This window comes from Zonotrichia albicollis, chromosome 7 (assembly GCF_047830755.1).
Source record: "Zonotrichia albicollis isolate bZonAlb1 chromosome 7, bZonAlb1.hap1, whole genome shotgun sequence".
NCBI lineage: Eukaryota > Metazoa > Chordata > Aves > Passeriformes > Passerellidae > Zonotrichia > Zonotrichia albicollis.
Window position 1 is genome coordinate 28,657,689 of NC_133825.1, and position 20,227 is coordinate 28,677,915.

Here is a 20,227-nt window from a genome sequence, read left to right on the forward strand (position 1 = left end):
ACTCACAGAATGCCAGACTAGCAAGTATCAAGGTTTTTACTTTCCTGCCTGGGCTACTGAAAAACAGAACGACAGACTAAGACTCAGCTCCCTGGTGAAACACTGTGGGCTCCTTTAGGTGGTATGTTCACAAAAAGAAAAATATAAATATTTCAGAGCCTAAATATTAATCTGTCAGGAAAATCCTGCCTCCATTAGGACGGATGATTTGAGGTTACAAGTGCATTCCTGCTTGTGAAAGAAACATTCTTTTTCCTGCACACATCTTCCACTCTGTGCATTCCCAGGTACCATATCAACCACAGCAAGCTGGCATCTATTCTCACTGACAAAGTCACTTCTAGAATGCTTTGAAATTTTCTTTTTACTCTGCAAAACATACCAGTATTTTGCATACTTTCTTTATTTATTTGCTAAACTGCAATCTGTTTTAGCTTCTTGTGGGAACAACTTCTGCCTGAATTATGGTTCCTACATCTCCTAAATGAATGCCATCTCCAAATCTTGCAGACTATCTTAAGTAGTTCATTTCATTCAGAAATTTTTTCTCAAGGGCCATCTTCCCTAAACACACAGAGAGCAGGAAAAAAAAAAACAAACAAAATTTTATTAAGGTTTGGCAGGATAAAAGAATTACCAAACATTGAAAATATGTCAAACTCAATCTCCTTTGTGGCATCTCCTGATGTTCTAATTCTTCTGATAATATTCTCATGATGTTCTATTTTGTCTCATTCTCTTTCAAATAAAGCCATTCCACTCCTTTATAACAAACAGATTTTTTAACACAAACAAATTAATTTAGCCAACAGCTTCTTTTTCACTTTACTACTGAACATACCCTGCTAGAGGAATCACTTTTTATATTGACAGTGAAACAAAACTAAAGAGAAAAGAGCAAAGGGACTCCTTCAGCTATCCTCCACACTTCTACTGCCATTGCTATCTAGCATCAGATTACAGGGCAGAGGCCAAATTTACATCCACAATTACCAGCTGAGTGCATGTCCACATTTCTCCTTTTTACCTTACTGTAATCTCACACCTGGTACTTATTTTTCTGTCACGTACTTTACATCAGTAATGGCTGGCATTCGGCAGCACCAAATTGCTTCTGAATGATGTAATAGCTTATATTTAATCTGTTTATTCTAAGTTGCTCTCTTTTTCGTCCCCATGAAATTTATCATTTACTACCTTTAAGACAGACACAATCTGCCAAATTAATTAATTATGTGGATTTGGGAGGGATGGTGTGTGTATTTAGCTTGTTTGGTGTGTGTGGAGGGGGTTTTTGCCAACTTCCTGGCTTTAAGACATATTCCAATTCTTCCATCAGGGCCCAAGGGATTATTTCCATTAAGTCCACTCCTTTTATTTCATGGAAACAAAATTTACTATTAAGCCTGGCTGCTCCCACTCACAATTCAGCAAAAACAAAAACAAACAAACAATCCGGAAGTTGCCTCTCTCCTGTGAGGAGAGGTAGAGCTGGGGTAGGTGCAGTTTTCCTCAGCACAGCTGACTGAAGTTAGTGCAGTCACTGCTCCAGCAGTGGTGCCGGCAGGGGAAGCCAAGTCAGCATGGGGAAACCCAGCACATTGCTGTGGTAGCCCTGCAATTTTGGTAATCACATATTCTAACTCCTCTCAGGCAAGAGGGAGCACTAATTTAGTTCTCTATTAGATGTGAAGCCATGTCTAGTAATAGAAATGGTTTTGAAAGAGGCAGCCGGGGACATGGGCTCTTTCCACATCTCTCTACATGGCCTGACACTGAGCAAAAGCAAAAAAAACCACAAAACAAATCAGAGACTGCAGCCTTGTTTGGTCTTTAAGTAGACATCAGAAGGCTGCTTGCATCCCCTCTGTAAGCATTCCTGCGAAAGGACTCAGATTCACCAGCCCTACATTTTTCCAGCCTACTGTGCTAAATATCATGATGGCAATTGGAGGCATTCTAACAGAACTGCAATACAAATCTGTTTCACTTGAGAAGCAAAGCCTACGGTTCCTTAGGCTTTATAACCCAGTGCTCTGTACAAATTCACTGAATTTTTCCAATGCTTCACTATGTGATTTTAGGAGTCTATTTTCCCCAGTGGCACGCAAACACTAAAATTGCACTGCATTGCATTTTGCTCTCAGTGGGTGGGAAAGTGAATACTCAATGGGTTATTTTCCATTCTTTATTTCAGTTTTATGCAGCCACAGGTGGGGGGTCTTTCAGGTGGCTGCCTAGGTTTACTAAGCACTTTAGAGTCATAGACAAAACGGGCCTTACAAAACATGGCAGTGCTGTCAATCACACAGTAAAAGAAATTCATTCTGTGTAAATAGAAACAATTTTCATGATATCTCTGACTGTAAAAGGCAACACAATGAATATCAACAAAAAAGGATCAGCCATCCTCTGTTTGGTAAGGGACATAAAACAATTGCACTTGTTTATACTTATTATTTACCTCTCTGTCTCCTCCCTTTCTTCTCCCCAGGTGTGATCTCTCTGCTTAAGGGATACAAAGTTAGTGAAGGATGTCATGGGGCTTCCTATCATTTACTTTTCTTACAATGAGGTTATTAACAGACCACAAAAATATCAAAAAAAAAAAAAAGGAAGTCATCAACCTACTTATCATTTGCTTTCAGAGCTCTGCAAGGAACTTTGATCAGTAAATATATTAGATCATGAATACAGATATTCATATCCAGTAAAAAGCTGACAGCTTTCTCTTCTTGCATAAGATCATGTAATGAAATCCCCCAAAGTTACCCTTTTCTTTCCTGAAATCAAATTTAAAAAAGGGCCCTTCACTCATTTCTACACAGCACTCACTGAACAACGAAACACAAAATACACTGCATCTTTTTGGCTGCTCATAGTTCGAAAGACACATAGATGTTACAGCAAGATGTGCAGGCTATAGAGAACAAACACACAAGGGGATAAAACAGCTTCACTGCTGTTATGCAGATGGCTGCCCTTCTGACTGTGGAGTAAATTTCCTCCCTCCCCCATTTTTTAAAGCAGGGCTCTACATGTGTTGACTATGCAGGAATTAGTGCTTTTTCAGATGACACCCACATCCTCTCCATTCAGGTCAGTAACACCAACTACAGGCCAGAGGCCAAAGTCATGTCAGTATTCCATCCATCCTATCCTGCTAAAAAGTCTAAATTGTCAGAGAAACTCAAAATGGAATGGCCATATTATTTTAATCACGAGAAATATGAAGAACAGTGAACAACATTTGGATGCAGTACTACTTTCTGTGTGCATGCCATTTTCTCAATAGAAGTCTCAGCTATTTAAAAACTGAGATGTACAAACTCAAAAATAAAATTCTCTGTCCCATATGTTCAAAAGCCTATATTTGTGTATTTCAAATAGATAATAGCCCAATAGACAAATTAGTTTTTATAAATACTAATGGTCTGTAAAACATTTTGTGTCCACAGAGTAATCTCTCACATGACATCAAACAGTTTTATCTGCAAAAGCAAGAGTGTCTTGAAAATTTCCTCAAAAATACATTAAATGTAACAATGCAAATTTACATTTTCATTACAGATTCTAATTTTACTGAGAAAACACCATCTTTCACATTTCCAACATTTGCTACACAGATCCTTAGCATGGGGCAGATATTTATTACTTCTGGAATTAAAACATGCTCATACGAAAAAATATTGAAATGGAACATGCACCATAAAGATTTTTTTCTTTTTTCCCCTTTAAGCAATAATATAAAGCTTTATCCTGTCTGTGTACTACAGAACAGTACAGGCTGTATGGAATATATCAACACGTGTCTATATGTTATTAAAAACAGTAAATTCCCATTTAAACAAGGGCTACAATCTGTGCACTAAACACTCATTAATGGTTATGAATCAAAAAAAAAGGGGGGGACTTGCAGCAGGTGTGCACATCTATGAATTTCAATACATTGTAAAACTGTCTGTAGCCAACAGCTTCATCATTTGGCCTTTCTGAGCCTGGAGACAGGCAATTTTTCATGATTTTACTATTTCTGGCCAAACAAAAAGTTTTTAATTAAATATCCCACATGATTCCAGATGTTTGTTTATTTGTTCCAATGAGGCCATAAAAATGCCTGAATGATAAAATTGGAGGACTCCTGCAAAAACAGGCTAGACTAGAGTGCTAACTAAACACGGGGATCTCTCAGGAGACTGGATCTGCACAGCACTGGTGTGCTTTGAACCAATTTCTTTGGAAGAGCTGTAATACTGTGGCTGATGACTAGAATTCTTTATTGTAAAAAATTATAAGGCCAAGTGGCAAATTTACCTTTTTTTTTTTTTTAATTTCCAGTTGTATACACACTGCATCATTAGCTCTCCTATACGTCCAAAGATTTTAAGTAGGCTTACGGGTTTGGATCCCAAGTTTCCACTTATAGAAGCCAGTGTTTTCTATATATTTCTGCCACTTTTTAGTCACCCTGCTTGAGAATTCTTATGGTTTTGTCTTGCCAGCATGACAAAATGAGCTATGTTGTGAAATATCAGACACTCTCTAGTCTACCAAAAATATGAAGTTACAGGCTTTTTCCTCATTAATCACATTCCCTCTGATGTGACACTTGTATGGGTGACTTGGGTCTAGACTGCTAGTTTTGGCAAACATGGAAAAAGTTACAATGAAAAACCTCAGAATGACAAAAATATGAAAAACGGTCAGGTCTTCAACAGTCAGATCAGGGAATGCACACTGTGGAAAAATGAAAGTCTCTATAATATTTGGAAAAAAAAATACTGACAATTATTAAAGCCTGCCTCAGTCTTAGACTACTAATGGGAATTTTGTGTTCAGCACCTGAGATATTTAAGAATATTTTAATCTGAATTTGATTAACCACTTAATTACTCTCTTTTTTTTCTTTTAAAGTTTTCTTGCAGAGAAACACACCTATTTTATTCCCACAGAGACACAGCACCCCAGGAAGTGATCCTCTTAGAACTTACTTCTGGTCAGCTCAATCACATCCCTTGGGTTCAGTTTCAAACCACAGAACACAGAGAAGGCTCACAAATAAAAATATGCTGTCATTTAAAACCAAATCTTAACTTTTCTGGCCATCAAGAAAGATTTTACACAAAACTGCAAGTCACTTTATATATCATCCCCACCTCATTTACCCCAACTTACTTTCACATGACTAGTTGCTCCCATCACTGCTATATACAGAAAGATAATACATTTTTATGCTGAAGTTTTAATAATCTACAGTATCCTGATTCAAATCCAACATTCCTTGTATACACAGACAGAAAACTGTTGACCCTGTAAGTGACAAGAATATGAATCCAATGACCCAGAAAATTTATTTCTTGAACTATATTAGTCAAGGTCACACTCAAATCCAACTACAATTTATTCCACATTTGGGAAAGTCATTGTGCTTTACAGAGAAACATGCAGATGCTGGCAGAAATTATCACTACTGAGCAAGTGAGGCAAATTGGTCGACAAACAGCACAGCTATTTGTGGCAGTTCTATTCCAGTAGACAAATAAAATAGGGCTCAGGAAAGGGATAGCATGAGACCCTCCTTAAGCTGTTCTTTCATGACTGCCCAGCAAAAAAACACTGCACAGCTGAGAGATGAGTCAATCACATGTGTGGGCACTGGACCTCTCAGTTCCATTGAAAGGCAAAATTGTTGATTGTGTATCAGTTCACAAAACTTGGAGAGATGGCTGATGCATTTGCAGACTTGGCAAACACTAATACAGGTGGGCTTCTGTTATCAGCTGGAAGCGTTTTACCGGAGTACACTTCCCTAAGAACTGCGCTTTCTAGCATTTCTCCCCACATACTTTGTTCCATTCATTCCTTCTGCCCATTCTTCTCCCCACAAAGCAAACAGATTTTTTTGTGAAAAAAAAAAAAAAAAAGAGAAAGCAGTAAACTGGGATCCCCCTTGGAAGGGAAAAATCATGGTCAGAGCTAAGAAACCAGGCACCCCAGTGATCAAATAGAAACGAGTCAGTACACTGACCTCATCTCCTGGTGCGAGGCTTGGGGAGCCTGTGGGCACCAGCAGGAGCCACCAGCACAGGAATGAGAGAAGCCTGCTCTGCCCTTCTCCCACCTGCACCAGGAACACCTTGCACCACAAGTCTTTAAGTTTCTGCATTGCCTTCACACACATCTGGACTAGAAAATCCCTTTTCACCTCTGATGGATTTATTTTTTCCTCACATCCCTTTAACTAAAGGGAATTGAGATCAGAAAACAGAATCTATTTTAACCAAGTCTTCTCTCACACTGATACTCATCTATACATCACTTTGCTTTCCATGCTTCTCCCATGTATCTTGAGCTACCATTAATGTATATTTTTCAAACTAAAAACTAAGGAACTAGAACCCAGTTTCTCACTTCATATACAGGAAGACCACATGGGATTTTTTTCTTTTTTTTTTTTCTTAATAACAGACTCCTTATTTTAGCATTCTCCCAGAGTGTCAAAAGAAGAGGATTTCCACCCACTCCCCTGGAGGCTAAGTCATGACCACATCACATCTCACTGTTGGGACATATTTCCTGGCACTAATAGGAAATGTCACAGCTTATTTTTGAGTGCTCCTTCCCTGGAAAATGTGATCTTGTCTGTTCCATGCTATTGAGAACTTTTTTGTTTGTCTAAGGTTATTAATCTCATGATGAGAAGATCCTGGCCTAAGAAGTCTTCAGTCTAGGACATACCAGAACATAATGCAGGTTAAAAATGATGTTATTTTCAAAGGACACTTTACGTAAAACAATAAAGAAAAAATCTCACTGTTCACAGCATCTTTGCCTGATACAGAACTTTCACACAGTGTATCTGCTTGGAATTTTCTTATTCATCCTATCCTTAGTTATTAAACAAGTTAAAGCAAATATATACATATATGGATACACTGTTTTAACTGAATGATTAAGTACTAACCATAGGTTTTTGGGGTTTGGGGTTTTTTGACAGAATACAATGCCTTATGCATTTACACAGAAAAATCAATTGACAAGCATAAAGTGAAGTTCACACTAAGAAAACTAACTAATTATGATAAGTTGCTACATAAATTGCTTTGCAACTTCCCCAGCAATCAATTTCAAACTCTAAATAAGCCTCTGGCTTGAAAACACAACGAGTACCTAACAACTGTGTCAATAACAACAACAGAGAGAACCACAATGATAATATAAACAGGATACTTGTCCTTCTAGAAGTAAGCTTTATGTAAAGCAATTTCCTTTTCTTTTTATGTCAGTGATTTAAAGACAGCATGGCATTTCACAATGTATGTGTAGAATAAGAAATTTGCGTTTTAACATTTATTACAAAGAGGTGCATGACAATTTTACTTCAAATATTTTAAAGTATTATATTAAAACTCTAGACCAAGTTCTGGAAGGATTGATGGACATTACCAGTTCCATATGAAAATAAGAATATCTATAAAGTATGGTCAAGCTGAGCAAATTGAGACAGAACAGATAAATCCTTGGAGAATAATCAGTTTAATTATACTACTCCCTCTGGCTCTCCAAAATTTCTACTTTTTTCCTTCAACACCAAATTTTGAAAGAAGTAGACATCCTTCAACAAGTACTGGACTGTGAATTCCTGCCCAACTGGATGGCTAAACCCTTGCTGTGCATTCTGTAGTCCACTTTTATCTTGGTCACTACTTATCTAGACTCCTACAAAGCTACTGGTTTTCTGTATGGCACACCCCAACAAAAAATCTGGTGGAATTTTGTGTGAACATACAAGTCATTAGTGAAAATTTACTATGCCAAGTACTCTGGCAACAACAGCACAGTATAACAGTCACAGAAAAAGGAAACATTGCAAATTCAGGTGTCTCTCTACGATTATGATTGTTTGCTGAAGAATGGGAAAGTTTGGAAAGATTTAATTCCAAAAGAAACCTTCAGCACAACTCTGTTAGACAAAGAGAAACTGAGCAAAAGCAACCTCTCACTTCCTTTGTTCAAAAAGGCTCTATAAAATTACCTTTAGAACGTTAATAAGAAGCTTTAAAATATTCTGTTCTTGGATTTCTGCGTATGAGAATTGAATGCAGTTGATGACTATCCAGACCAGATCATAAAATAAGAAAACACATCTGTCCATTGATTGAAACATATTGGTAAAATAAATACCAATTTTTCATTTGGACACTCATCATACAAACATGAGACAATGTAATGACTGTACATACCAGGATGCTTGGATAGTTACCTGCAGAGATGCCAAAACAGGACAGTGGATTTGTTCAGAAAGTTTTTTACAAGTCATAATAGATTAGAACTATTAAACCTTGGCCTAAATCCAAGCTAAATTCGAAAAACTACTTACATAAATACAGGATTAGTTTTTAGTGGAAACTGCTCCTTCCTTTTACCAGTAAGCTATGGGGTAGGCTTACCACTGTTTTTTCCCAGAAACAAGAGCACAGAAAGGGAGGAGACACCTGAAAATTGTTACTGGAAACCAAATGGCTTGGGCAAATTAATATGTTTCCAAGTAAATCAGGTAATACACAATGTTATAAAATAACTGCTTATAGAAAAGGCATCCAGCACATGCTTTTGTATGGAAAAACAGATTTTCATGATAGCCATGATTTAGTGATATTGCTTCTGAAGAGATACAATGATAAACTGTTATTTTCCTCATCAACTGGAAAGTACTGTACTTTTCAGAAGGCAATTTGAGTTTGAATGCTTACACATAAAGCAAGGATGCCATTATAAAAAACCAAACATACAACTTTGGTGGGGCAAAGGGTGAGGAGCCTTTTTCCACACATCAGACAAATTATCCTTATAAATATCCTTTAAATATTTTTGTTACCAATGTCAACTATATTAAGAATTTAAGTTTCTATGGAACAGAAGGGTACATGCATACAAATCACTAAAAAATAATTACATCAGTCCAAAATTTTTGGAAAAATTTCTTCTAAAAGTCAGTACATTTCATTACTTTTGTGGAGCATGGCTATTTCTATTTAAAAACTAAAAGGTAGATCTGGAAAAGCAGACAGGAATGTGGGGAGCATATATTTGATTTCACCAGAAAATTTGAAAGCTAGAACAATACAAGCAATGTATAGAATATAGAAAGAAAAGAAGCACTTTTACGACAGGAGGCTGTGTCTTTTAACTCACTTATTTTAACCAGGTGAGAGAACTGCACAAACTTCTCCCAGGTAAATAATTGGGTTCTAAATCCATATAAAGTAGAATACAAAAGCCTACTTTAACAAAGACCATGGAAAGACCCTTAGCAGTTTGAGATCATTGTTCTGGAATCAAAACAAAAATACAACCAGTTATAAAATTACCACTTTGGAAGCCTTGTCTAACAGGATAGCAATTAGATCACATAAAGAATCATGTCACATTGCTGTCAGATGCCCAAAATCCAAACAGAAGGCCTATAGATTTTTCACTGAAAATATGAACAGTGGAACTGAGGTAAGGTTCAACTTAGAAAAGTGGGTGTAAGGAACACTGCAATATAAGGGAATACAACTTACCCAAGACGGGGAAAAAATTTCTAAAGCTTAAAAACATGATGGAATATTTATTCCTCTTTTCATGTACTTATATACTCAAGCATCAATATAACACTCACTATATTTCAAGTTATCATTCCTTATCATTCCATCTCACATCACACTGTCATACGCTGTTTCTGTGGGCTTTGAAAGGGAAAGTGAGATTTTCACCATTCCTGAAATGGTCTGTACAAAATATGGAGTTAGCCTAAAGGACCAGTTCCTGACTGGAAATTATATACTGCATGCATGAATACAAAAGCTGTAAGACACAAGGTGCAACCCACACATAATTATATGTTTTTGTTTTCCCCGTAAAAATCACAGCTAAATAGAGTGAGAAATGTCCAAGTGAAACTGTACCAAGCAAATACATCCAGCTTGATCCTGCTCCCCCTCCCAGTCCCCTAAAAATCAATTTGCAGCTGTACCAAACCATTTGCCAGACTTGAGGATTCTGGTAAACAAGCTTCTCCAGGGACAAATTACACTCACAAACTTACAGCATTCTTCATTCCAGTATGCACTGAGAACAGCCAATATTTACATATGCAACAGCTGATTCAATTCCACTTTACAACACTGAAAGCATTCCGCGAAGAAAAAAATTGAAGATATTCAGAACCTAAAATAGCATGCTTAAGTATTTCATTCTTTCCTTGGAGATTTTTCTATTGACTGCAATTAATCTTTTATGGGCTTGGGAACTTTGGAACTTTTCTTTGTATAAAAGAAGTTGATTGAATTAATAGGCCTTGCCAGCAGGTTGTTCTAAGCTTGGAATTGGTTCTTCCAAGACCTGCAATTTTGGAAAGTGTCCTTAATTATTTACTTGTGAATATGTGTATATATGAACATGCATACATATATATATATAAACTAATCAAATAATATTAACAATGTCTTTTTAAGGACCAGTTTTACCCCTTCTTTGGATGACATGCTCTTCTCCCTTTATTTATAACGGTGCTTAATCACAAGGAAATTTGCAGCGTATTTAGCATGCAGAGAAGAATATTTCTGGGAAGAGTAAAGACAGAAGTAATACAAATTATGTGAACTGCTAAGGGTAGAAAGTTGGTGATTTGGGAAATATAATTTTCCTCTTTCATGGCAAGGTGGCAGGCATTCTGAAAGCCTGGTGAGGACAGTGGGCACTTAGAGCCTGGCAAGCTCCCACTCTGAACCAACACCTACTGCAGCCACACAACTGCTCTATTACAAGAGGAGTCAATCAATAATGCAGGCACACAGATTTTGATTCAACACTACTGGAATTCCTTTCGTCAAGTTAGATAGCAAAATCAGCCATGAAGATATACTTTCAATACACTATTACCTAAATAAAAAAATCTGAAGATACCTGGCTTTTAAGGGTACTTGGAAAGTATTTCTGGTATTACTGGTATTTCTGGTATACTCAGGTATTTCTCAAGATTCTGTCATTCTATTTATTGCTAGTGGACTCTAGCCATTTCAGCCAACACCAGAAACCCAACCTCAAAAGCAACATGTTTATCTGAAAATCAAATCTACTTGTCTTGGGAATGGGGGAGAAGAGGTTGAATGGAGAAGGAGGGCACTGGGTTGCAGGCTTTTCTGGAGGGGAGAGGTTGTTCTGTAACCTCTGAAGTCCAAGTCTGTGCTCAAATTTAGGATTTTGATTGGTCCTTTCTCTTTAAAACATATCAGTTTCTATGTGTGCTCAGTGCTGGAATACAATGCACCCACAGCACATGTAGGACATCTGATTTTCACCACAGCAATCTTCTAGAACATCTGACTGCACCATAGCAACCTAAACCAAGGCCAGGATGTAGCTTCAGACTCATCCTCAGCTCTAGCACAACAGTGATACAGGCTGCAAAAAATAAAGCACCTAATCATCCGCTTTCCTCATCCTTCACACCTGAATCACAGATCCTTCTTCAGGTGCATTACCTGCCTGATTCTTCCAGAAGGTACCAAGTAATATGGAATACTTCTGAAGTTGCTTCCATCCTCTGTAGTGCTGCAGAATTTGAACACACATTAAAATTAAGCTACCATCAATTCATAAATATAAGGCTGACTTGGATCCTGGTATCCCAAAAATCCCCTGCTTACAGAAAAATGGTTTACATGATCAATGGAGAATCAATGAGTAATATGGGAAATAAATAAGAGGATTGTTGCTATGGTTTTAAGATGACAAAGTGCTGCAGGCTTTAAAAATGTCTTCTTTTTGAAAAAAGTGAAAAGGCTTGGAATGCACCCTCTTCCTGACTGCTTCAGTTTTTCACCTGTTCCCTGAATTTTTTGTTTCATAGGTATGCAGAAGGAATTTGTGAATTTGCCCAAGGTGCTTTTTTAAGTTCTAAGGACTGATAAAAAAGGAAATTGAAAACTGATCCACTTTTTATGTTGAAAAACAGAGAACAGTCCCTTTTTATTGCAATGAAAATGTGTTAACATTTCAAAATTATAGTCCTAATTTCTAAACTGCCAAAAAGCTCTCCCTTAAAAAATATTAGAAAGTTTACAAATTCTCTCAAAATTACCAATGCTGCATGTAATCATCTACTTAGCAATGTTTAAGTACTCTAATCTCTTTACATTTTTCCCTCTCACACACACACATGCAAAAATCACTGAGCGTTATTATCCATAGATTTATTTGCTTTCCCGGTAGACTACCTGTAAATCCTATTTAATATGAGTTAAAAATCTGTAGTCTTGACAGCTATGGTTTTCTCACAGAGTGCTTGAAAGGCATGGTGATGCCTGTGGAATGCAGCAGCACCTAAGAGAGAGAAGGCCTTTGAGCAAAGCTGATCACCCGGCAGAAGCTGATAGCAATGAAATGGAGCTCGCACCTCTGTGGTTGGTGAGGTCTCTGGATCCAGCAGGCAGAGGCGTGTAGTGCATCTCTGGAGAGGCAGAGGCAGCAGCACTGGAGGCCTGTGTGACAAAGCAAACACTGTCAGTGCTCTGAGTGCAGGGCAGCGAGCAGGCACAGCAGACGCACCTGCAGGAGCAGTGCTGGGCTTGCAGGTGCACGGAGTTACCAGCCATGAAGGATTAATTTGTTTTTGTTAAGGCTCCTTGCCATTCCTCAAGGTTGCTGCACTCACAAGAGTTTACACAACGGCATTATGCATCATTACTAAATGAATCTTTTCACACAGCTGGCAGCTTAAAAAAAATTACCATCTTTGTCAGGAAATCTTTGGGCAATGTCAAAAATTTTCCTCTTGTTAAAACAGATTAATATTTACCTAAAGGAAGTTATGACTGAGTCCACATAAATGAAAGGAGATAGAAAATAGAAGTTGGGCCAAGATACTATACTTTTCAAATCTAAAGGAAAAAATCCCAAATGATTTTCTCATTCCACTTCACTGTGAGCTAAATGAAGGGATCTAGTAAAAATTGTAGTGCCTATAATGCAAAAAAAAGTGTACAAGTACATAGAATTGTTAACAATAAACACTTAAAACCTAAAGCAGAAGTCTAATAAAAGAAGTAAGTACCCAAGAAGACTTGCTCAGAACCCTTAAAAGTAAAGTGTTAAAGGACGAAGAAGCCCAACTCTTTCTCCCTAACAAGTCTCAAGATCCTATGATTCTAATTTTAAAAGATTAGACTGAAGAACTATGGTTTACAGTACACTAACCTTCATTCCATTGGATGTTTCAGCTGAAGATACATATACATATATAAAATAAAGTTTAAACAAGCCACATTTACCATCCTGCTTTTTAGTTACAGAATAGCAGTTAGAAGAAGACATGAAAATAAAGAATTGTGTTGGTGAATATGAATCATTGTCAGTTTTTAAAGTTCAGTTTAACTTAGGCTGGTGACACAGTAGTGATATGTTCAGTTTCAGATACAGAGTTTGCTCTAGAGTATTTACAACCTACCCATTTTGACAGACATAAAAAGATCATGTGTTTAAATAGAAGACACAAAGGACAGCATTCACTGAAAGTTATATGATAATTTCTAACAGAAAAAATAAGGCAAATAAAGAGAAAAATACAAAAGATAAACTATTTCTTGAATCTCATGATAATTCACTTAAGGGAGTCTTGAGAAAATAATTGCTATCTTCTGTGCAGTTTGTTCCCTAATGATATATTGACTTCTAAGCTGCAAAAGTCAATCAAAGGAATTCACCTCAGTCTTACTGACTTTATAATTGAACATATCCTCAAAATTTATGAACTCACAGGTCTCCAATGTGTGGTTAATATAGAAGTATAAAATAGAGCTACAGTGTTTTGGGGAAGAAAAAGCATAAATACTAATTCAAATTTTAACTACCAGACCAAACCAAAGAACAATAATCAGAAATCCGTAACAATGAAAGTTAATTCTGATAATAGTTTGTTAAAGGCTGTAACTTAGAAATCTTCCTTGTTGTAGCTGTTGGACTAGTAGATGATAGTACATAAAATGTTAAGAGGTGACTGACTAGATTAGCATACTAAGATTTTGCTTTTGGAGCTCAGCCATCAATTTCTGTGCCAGACCATAGTTATAACCTCATTTTTGTCCTTCGGAAAAATCAGGTCACAACATGCAGATGCATCATGCATCAAAACAAACATCCTAATAGAATTTAACAGAAGCAAGTTTGCCTAAGCAGCAAGGATGCTACTTATCAGGGATGAATAAAAATAGAGAATATCCTGGCTCTGCTGACTCACCAGTGATAATAAACCCTTTTCAGGGAGCCTCTGTTCACAGACATATTGCTACAGACATAACTCCCACCTGCAGCCAGAATGAATGATACCTTGCTTTTGGTGAACTGCAAACCTGCAGCTCTATCTCCTCTGGATAATGAATTATTGGAAGTCTCTCTGGTGACCAATATGAGCCAAGGGCACATAACATGAAAGAGAGAGAGATAGAAACCCCTTAGACCCAGCTATGTGATATTTGAAACTAATTCCAAGAACAACTACATGTTTCCTTTGGGTTGAGTAGTTCTGAGTAAGAAAAGGAGAAAAATGTCACTATTTAACATTGTGCTTCGTCCCTGTAAATCACTCAAAAAACTGGAAGAATAAGTGGTCTCATACTGTACACTCTAGATGGTATCTGCCTATTCAAGTGTACTTATTTGGGACTCTGGTAATAGTGAAGGTTTCTCTTTGGTACTTTTAATCTCAATTTAGACTGTTGACAGCTTGATGATAGCTTTTCCTAAAATTACTGGAAGAGACTTTGCCATTTCAGCAATATACCACTGAGTGAGCAAAATTCAAGAGCTTCTAAAAAGGATATTGGAGTGAAGGGGCAATTTAGCTTTATTTCCAATTTTAGGAAACACAAGAAAAGAAGGGTTTGTTTATTGGTGTTTTTCTGTTATTTTATGTACAGTATATAATTCCCTGTCAAATATAGAACAGTTTTCATTACCTTTGAGCTAAGCATTCAGTTAGAGCAACTTTAATTCCATGGAATATCATCCAGGGTTAGGACTGTTTTGCACAAGCACTGGCTCAAGTTCCACATCACGTTCCTGAGTAAGCCTGTGCACCAGCAGAAAGACAACTATTTGTTTTCTCTACCACATTCTGACATTTGGCCCTAAGCTATTTTCCAAAGAGATTTGTATAGATTGCATTACTCTTAATATTCACAGGAATATTGTGACAGTGACAGCATTGACATGTGACAGTTATGTCTTCAAGTATTGGTGACATATGCATCAGAAGTTCTTGCAGTGGAAAGTAACGATGCATACAAATAGCTTTGAGGAAAGCTGTTTAAACTGGTTGGTAGCTCCAATTTTATAGAAACAGGTCACAAAACTCAGTAAAGAAATTCTAATGGTATTTTTACAGAAGAAGCTTGTAGTTTTGCAAACCTTGAAGTCATTCAAGTTTTGCAGTATATCACAGTACCTGGTTTAAGACTTACAAGACAAAGTTAGACTACTCACAGCCCCCCTGTTATGCACATAACCAAACATTTGCTAAACTGTGGTACCTCTCTTCATTTTAACCTGTGTGTTTTGTCCAAATTGTTGTAGTTGATGCTGAATAGACTGCAAAAAGCACGTTCATCAAAATTACAGACATTGTAGAAGATGAAGCAGGAAGAAAAACACCCACAAACAACCAAAAAAAAAACCCACAACAAAACATCAAAAACTAAATTTGAGAGCAGCAGTACACCAAATCTTTAACTATTCAATCCTAGGGCTAGGGAACGGTCAGGTAATAACTTTATTTGCAACGTATTTGCTTTTCTATGAACTTAGCAACCATACAACCAGTGAAGCATGGAAGAAGGGATAAAAAAAAAAGGTGAAGCATGGAAGAAGGGATAAAGAGACCAGAAAATATGCAAGAGCAGGCCCTGAGTGGAGCACTCCACATGGCAGAGTGCAGCCAGTCTGGCTGTCCCCTCCCCAGCCAGGGGCTCACCAGAGGGTTCAGATGGGCTGCCTGGAGTTTGTCACCACCTCAACACCCTGGCACTCTCTGTAGAGCCAAGAGGTGGCACAGCACCCCTACCAGCAGAGGAGGCTGCTCCTGATGGAAGGGCATTCCCCACTCTCCTTGCTCCACAGCCAAGCAGACTGAGTCACGAGTTCGCAGCTGTCTTTGCTAAACTCCAGCATAAATTAGAGTCACTTTAATGAGCGGGAAAAAATAACCCATTTAGAAGAAAATTGTCAGCCACACACCAACAGCTAGCTCTCAAGAGTGGAGGAATCTAATTAGACTAAACAAAAAAAAAAAAAAAAAGGCTAATTTGTTTAATCCCTGAATTCCACGTTACAAGGAATGAAAAATGCAATACTTGGATGGTACTAGTAAGGGAACATCATGTGAAGTGTCAGGACATACTGTACATCTGCTGCATCAAAACAAATTTGTAGAGACCAATGATAGGAAAAAAAATAAAATGCTGTGTTATTTTTGGCAACCACACAAGTTCCTTGAAATATTTCAGCTGTTGAAGGGAGTAAAGGGGGAACTCAGACAAGCCAATCCCTTTGAATCATTGTTTGAGAAGGTAAAATTTAAATGACTCTGCTACCCAAATAATATCTCTCGACTGCACATTTCATTTTTGTATTTCTAAACACAGGAGTAAACAAAACCTCCACTTCTGACACTCTTAAATCTAATCAATAATACAAAGTGTTTCAGCTATAATCAAGAGCATGACTTTGACCTTAGCAAATATTCAATCCAGATATTTCAGCAGCTTATTTTCAGATGTGATGCTACCAATAGAGTAGTCAAATTATTGTATATTAGGACAACAAGGAGAACAGTGATCTTATATTGTGGTTGGCCTTCTAACTTCAATAACCTTTAACAAGAAAGTAAAGAGAATTTTTCACATTTAACAGAAAGAGTGGAGCTTAAGATTCAAAGCATTTCAAATTCAAAGCATTCCCTTACTCTCTTGAAAGAGAGATTATCACTTCTCACTTGAATTTACTTTACCTTTTGGTTTTCACTTAATGTTAAATTGCAAGGTTGAAAGCAGGGATCAAAAATGCAAATGAACATCAGATAATTCTTATGCATTTAGGCTTAATTGAGTGTAATCGATATGTCTGGTGTGCAGCCAAATTCAACTATTGTGAAAAGCACCTAATGTATGGACATTATTTTTGGACTACTGAATGCCAGAAAATAATGAGCTGGCATTCAGCTTTGGTGAATCAGCCCTTGAATTTTCATCTAAGAGCAGTTTTGAATTATTACTGAAGATAAGGTGTATATGTGCAAGGGAATTTTATCCATGTTTCTCCCATGAATCATAAATGAGGAAAAAAATTACAGTCTAAATTGCACTTAAAAGGAATAAAGTCTTTTCATGTCATACATGATTTATCAAAATGATCTCATTTTAAGAGTACTGTGGTGTATCTTGATTAATAACATTAGTAAGCATGATGAATGGCCTCTTTAATGGTAACACAGAATTTATTGGCAAAATCCCTACCTCTACCAAAAAGGGTGGGAAGTAAAACACACAGCAGTTAGTAACCTGCAGAAACAGCTTAAGTAAACTCTCTGCTATGTATTTTGCACTTACACATCCTTGAAAATCCTTAATCTGAGTTTATTCTCCCGCTCGTTCAGAAACAAGCAAGAGGTGTTCCCTAGTGGGGCAGCTCTAACCACGTCAAAAGTCACTTTGCACTTCTCTGCAAAACAAGCTGAACTCTGCATGTACTGTAGGAGGATGCAGTGTATTAAGGTCTTTCAAGAACACTGGTCCCATCCCCTTGTGATCTTTTTCAATATCCTCTTCATTTTGCCTTAATATCCTAAATGCTTCCCTTCTTCCATTACTCCATCTCGCCCTCCCCCCTCCTTCTCCCTTTTTAAGCCTGCTCCAGCCTGCCCTAACTAATTTCCTTTTGGGCTGACAGATCAGAGGCCTTCCTACCACTGTTCCTTTTAGACCTGTGAAGCCCTCCTCGTAATCCTGCTGCTTGTCCACAATTAATCTTTCCAGTTGCCACATTATTAACACTACCACCCACAGACAGAGGATGCCTGAGCACGGCTGGACACTCGCTCCCCACTGGAGCATCAAAGTTGTCAATCACACACCAGTCAGAAAGTTGCCTGCTGTCAACATCAGAGGATTTCATACTCTCCTACCCGCTGATCAAACATTTTTCTTCAGAAGATTAATTCCAAGTCCCCACCCATTTCCTCCCATATCCTCTTTCCCTTTTAGGTTTACTCAATGATCCATCTTCTGTATGGAAAAGGAAGCAGTGTATAATAGAAATCCTTTCAAAACAAAAGTTCAGCAAAACTAAATTTAAATCCCAGCTGTTATCAACCTCTTCCCCCCCGTGCAAGTTAAACACCTTAAAGAGCTTGGATTAGACCTAGTCACAAATGCCTTTCTTTGATCAAAGGCTGCAAGACTTTACACAAATATAATCACAAGGCAATGACTGCATCTAAGGAGCCTGAATTGATTTGTTCTACTGTAACATATCGCATACAAAAACACCCACTAGGCTTTTTGACTTCCAAAACCCTTCTTTTTCAACTTATATCACTCACAAGCCAAGAATTTTAGCATCTTCTTAATTTTTTTTCAAGGTCATTAGACAAAAAGTGAAATTCTTGCACAGTATTTCCCTTCTCTTTATAAAGTGCATCTCAGCTACTTACACTTAAGGATACAAGATATTCTTCAGCTCAGGTTCAGTTTAATGAGTCGAAGGGAAGTAACTATTGCCACCTCTCTCTAATCACATGCCACATTCTAAAATATTCAGTTTTTATAAATTAAACCTTACTGTTTAAGTGGCCCAGTATCTTTCACTACTGTTGGGACAGAGAGAATCTGTCCCTAAAGGAGCACTTGAACATGCCAGCCACACAACAGTGAATGAAAGCAATACCCATTAATATAATCCAGCAAGGAATAAATTCATTTCAAATCACACTACAAAATAAGTTCAAAGTTCCTCAATCATATTCATCCCTAAAACAGATTTCTTAATGCTTTTTCATGTTTTAGGTTGGTACTAAAGAAAATCAAACCTCAAAAAACAACTCCCAGAAGTATAGAACAATAAAGAAAAATCTGCTGGCCTTGAATCCTAAACTTATATTGGGAAAGTAAGTCCAAATTATTATATATTTTACCTTCTATTTCTACAAAACTATTATATATTCTACATTATATTTCTCTGTCAGCATCTTTACCTCCATATTCTGAGAACACACGTGCTACCTTCTTTTCATTTACACTATGAAGGATTCAAGGGGCTCACACACCAGTAAAATAGTAGACAAAGCAAACCACAAATAAGTCTGTCATACCACAAACCACAAAACTCTCCAACTGTTGCTAGAGAATTCTGAGTTGTCATAGACAGTTATTCTTTGAAGTTCCTCATGAAGTGAACTGCAAATGAATTTTGAGATGCTAGAACCTTTTTCCAAGTCCCCACCTCACCAACACCCAAACATGACACTTATTGAATTTCACTCATTGTCCAACAGTTCTGAAGGAGTGAAAGAGAAATACGGAGTTTTTAGAGGTTACAGCATCAACAGAAGGTGCCAAAAGCATAGGTAAGTCAATGTGAAGGGAAGTACACTGACAATGTATTAGATTCCAAGTTTCCCTCAGTCATCCCTGCAATATGTTTCAACCAATTACATCACAACTACAACACAGAGCAGTAGTGGAGTAATTGCCAAGATTCCTGCTATGCTATGGCATAGCAACAGTTTATAGGCTGCATAAAAACACTGATGTAGAACTCAAATACACATTACATATGATCCTGTAACTCATTACTTTTCATAGCCCTTTATTTTGAAACCAGGTAACTCAGAACTTCACCTCCTTTTGCCAATCTGATAGATTCTTCCAAAACAAAGACAAAGTTATCAAGCTAAGTTGATTTTTTTTAGATAGGAACTTCCAAGACTGTTTTATAAATTAAATCAGCAATGGAATATCACCACTTTCAAGCACATTCAATGATAATCAGAGGATTGCAGAACCCTGTATACATTTCACAGGCCAAGCATAATTGTTTGCAATGCTAGAGCACTTATTTTGCTTTGCTATTCAGTCTGATACCTTCTGCATGCCTTAGTTTTACAGAAAGCATGGAAAATACTGCAAAAAAA

The 20,227-nt window shown here is 37.3% G+C and overlaps 1 protein-coding gene across 4 annotated transcripts in view; it reads right to left on the reverse strand.

Moving 5' to 3' along the window:
* The window catches only part of LRMDA (leucine rich melanocyte differentiation associated), a 604,919-nt gene that overhangs the window by 83,656 nt on the left and 501,036 nt on the right, over window positions 1-20,227 (reverse strand). For 2 of the 4 annotated variants that reach the window (XM_074544773.1, XM_074544775.1), the window contains one exon: window positions 12,443-12,527. The exons of 1 other annotated variant lie outside the window; for it this stretch is intronic. In XM_074544773.1, the coding sequence (XP_074400874.1) occupies window positions 12,443-12,527 (85 nt within the window). Of the gene's footprint in view, window positions 1-12,405; window positions 12,528-20,227 lie in introns of all 4 variants that reach the window. One more of the 4 variants, XM_074544771.1, reaches the window with a different exon arrangement.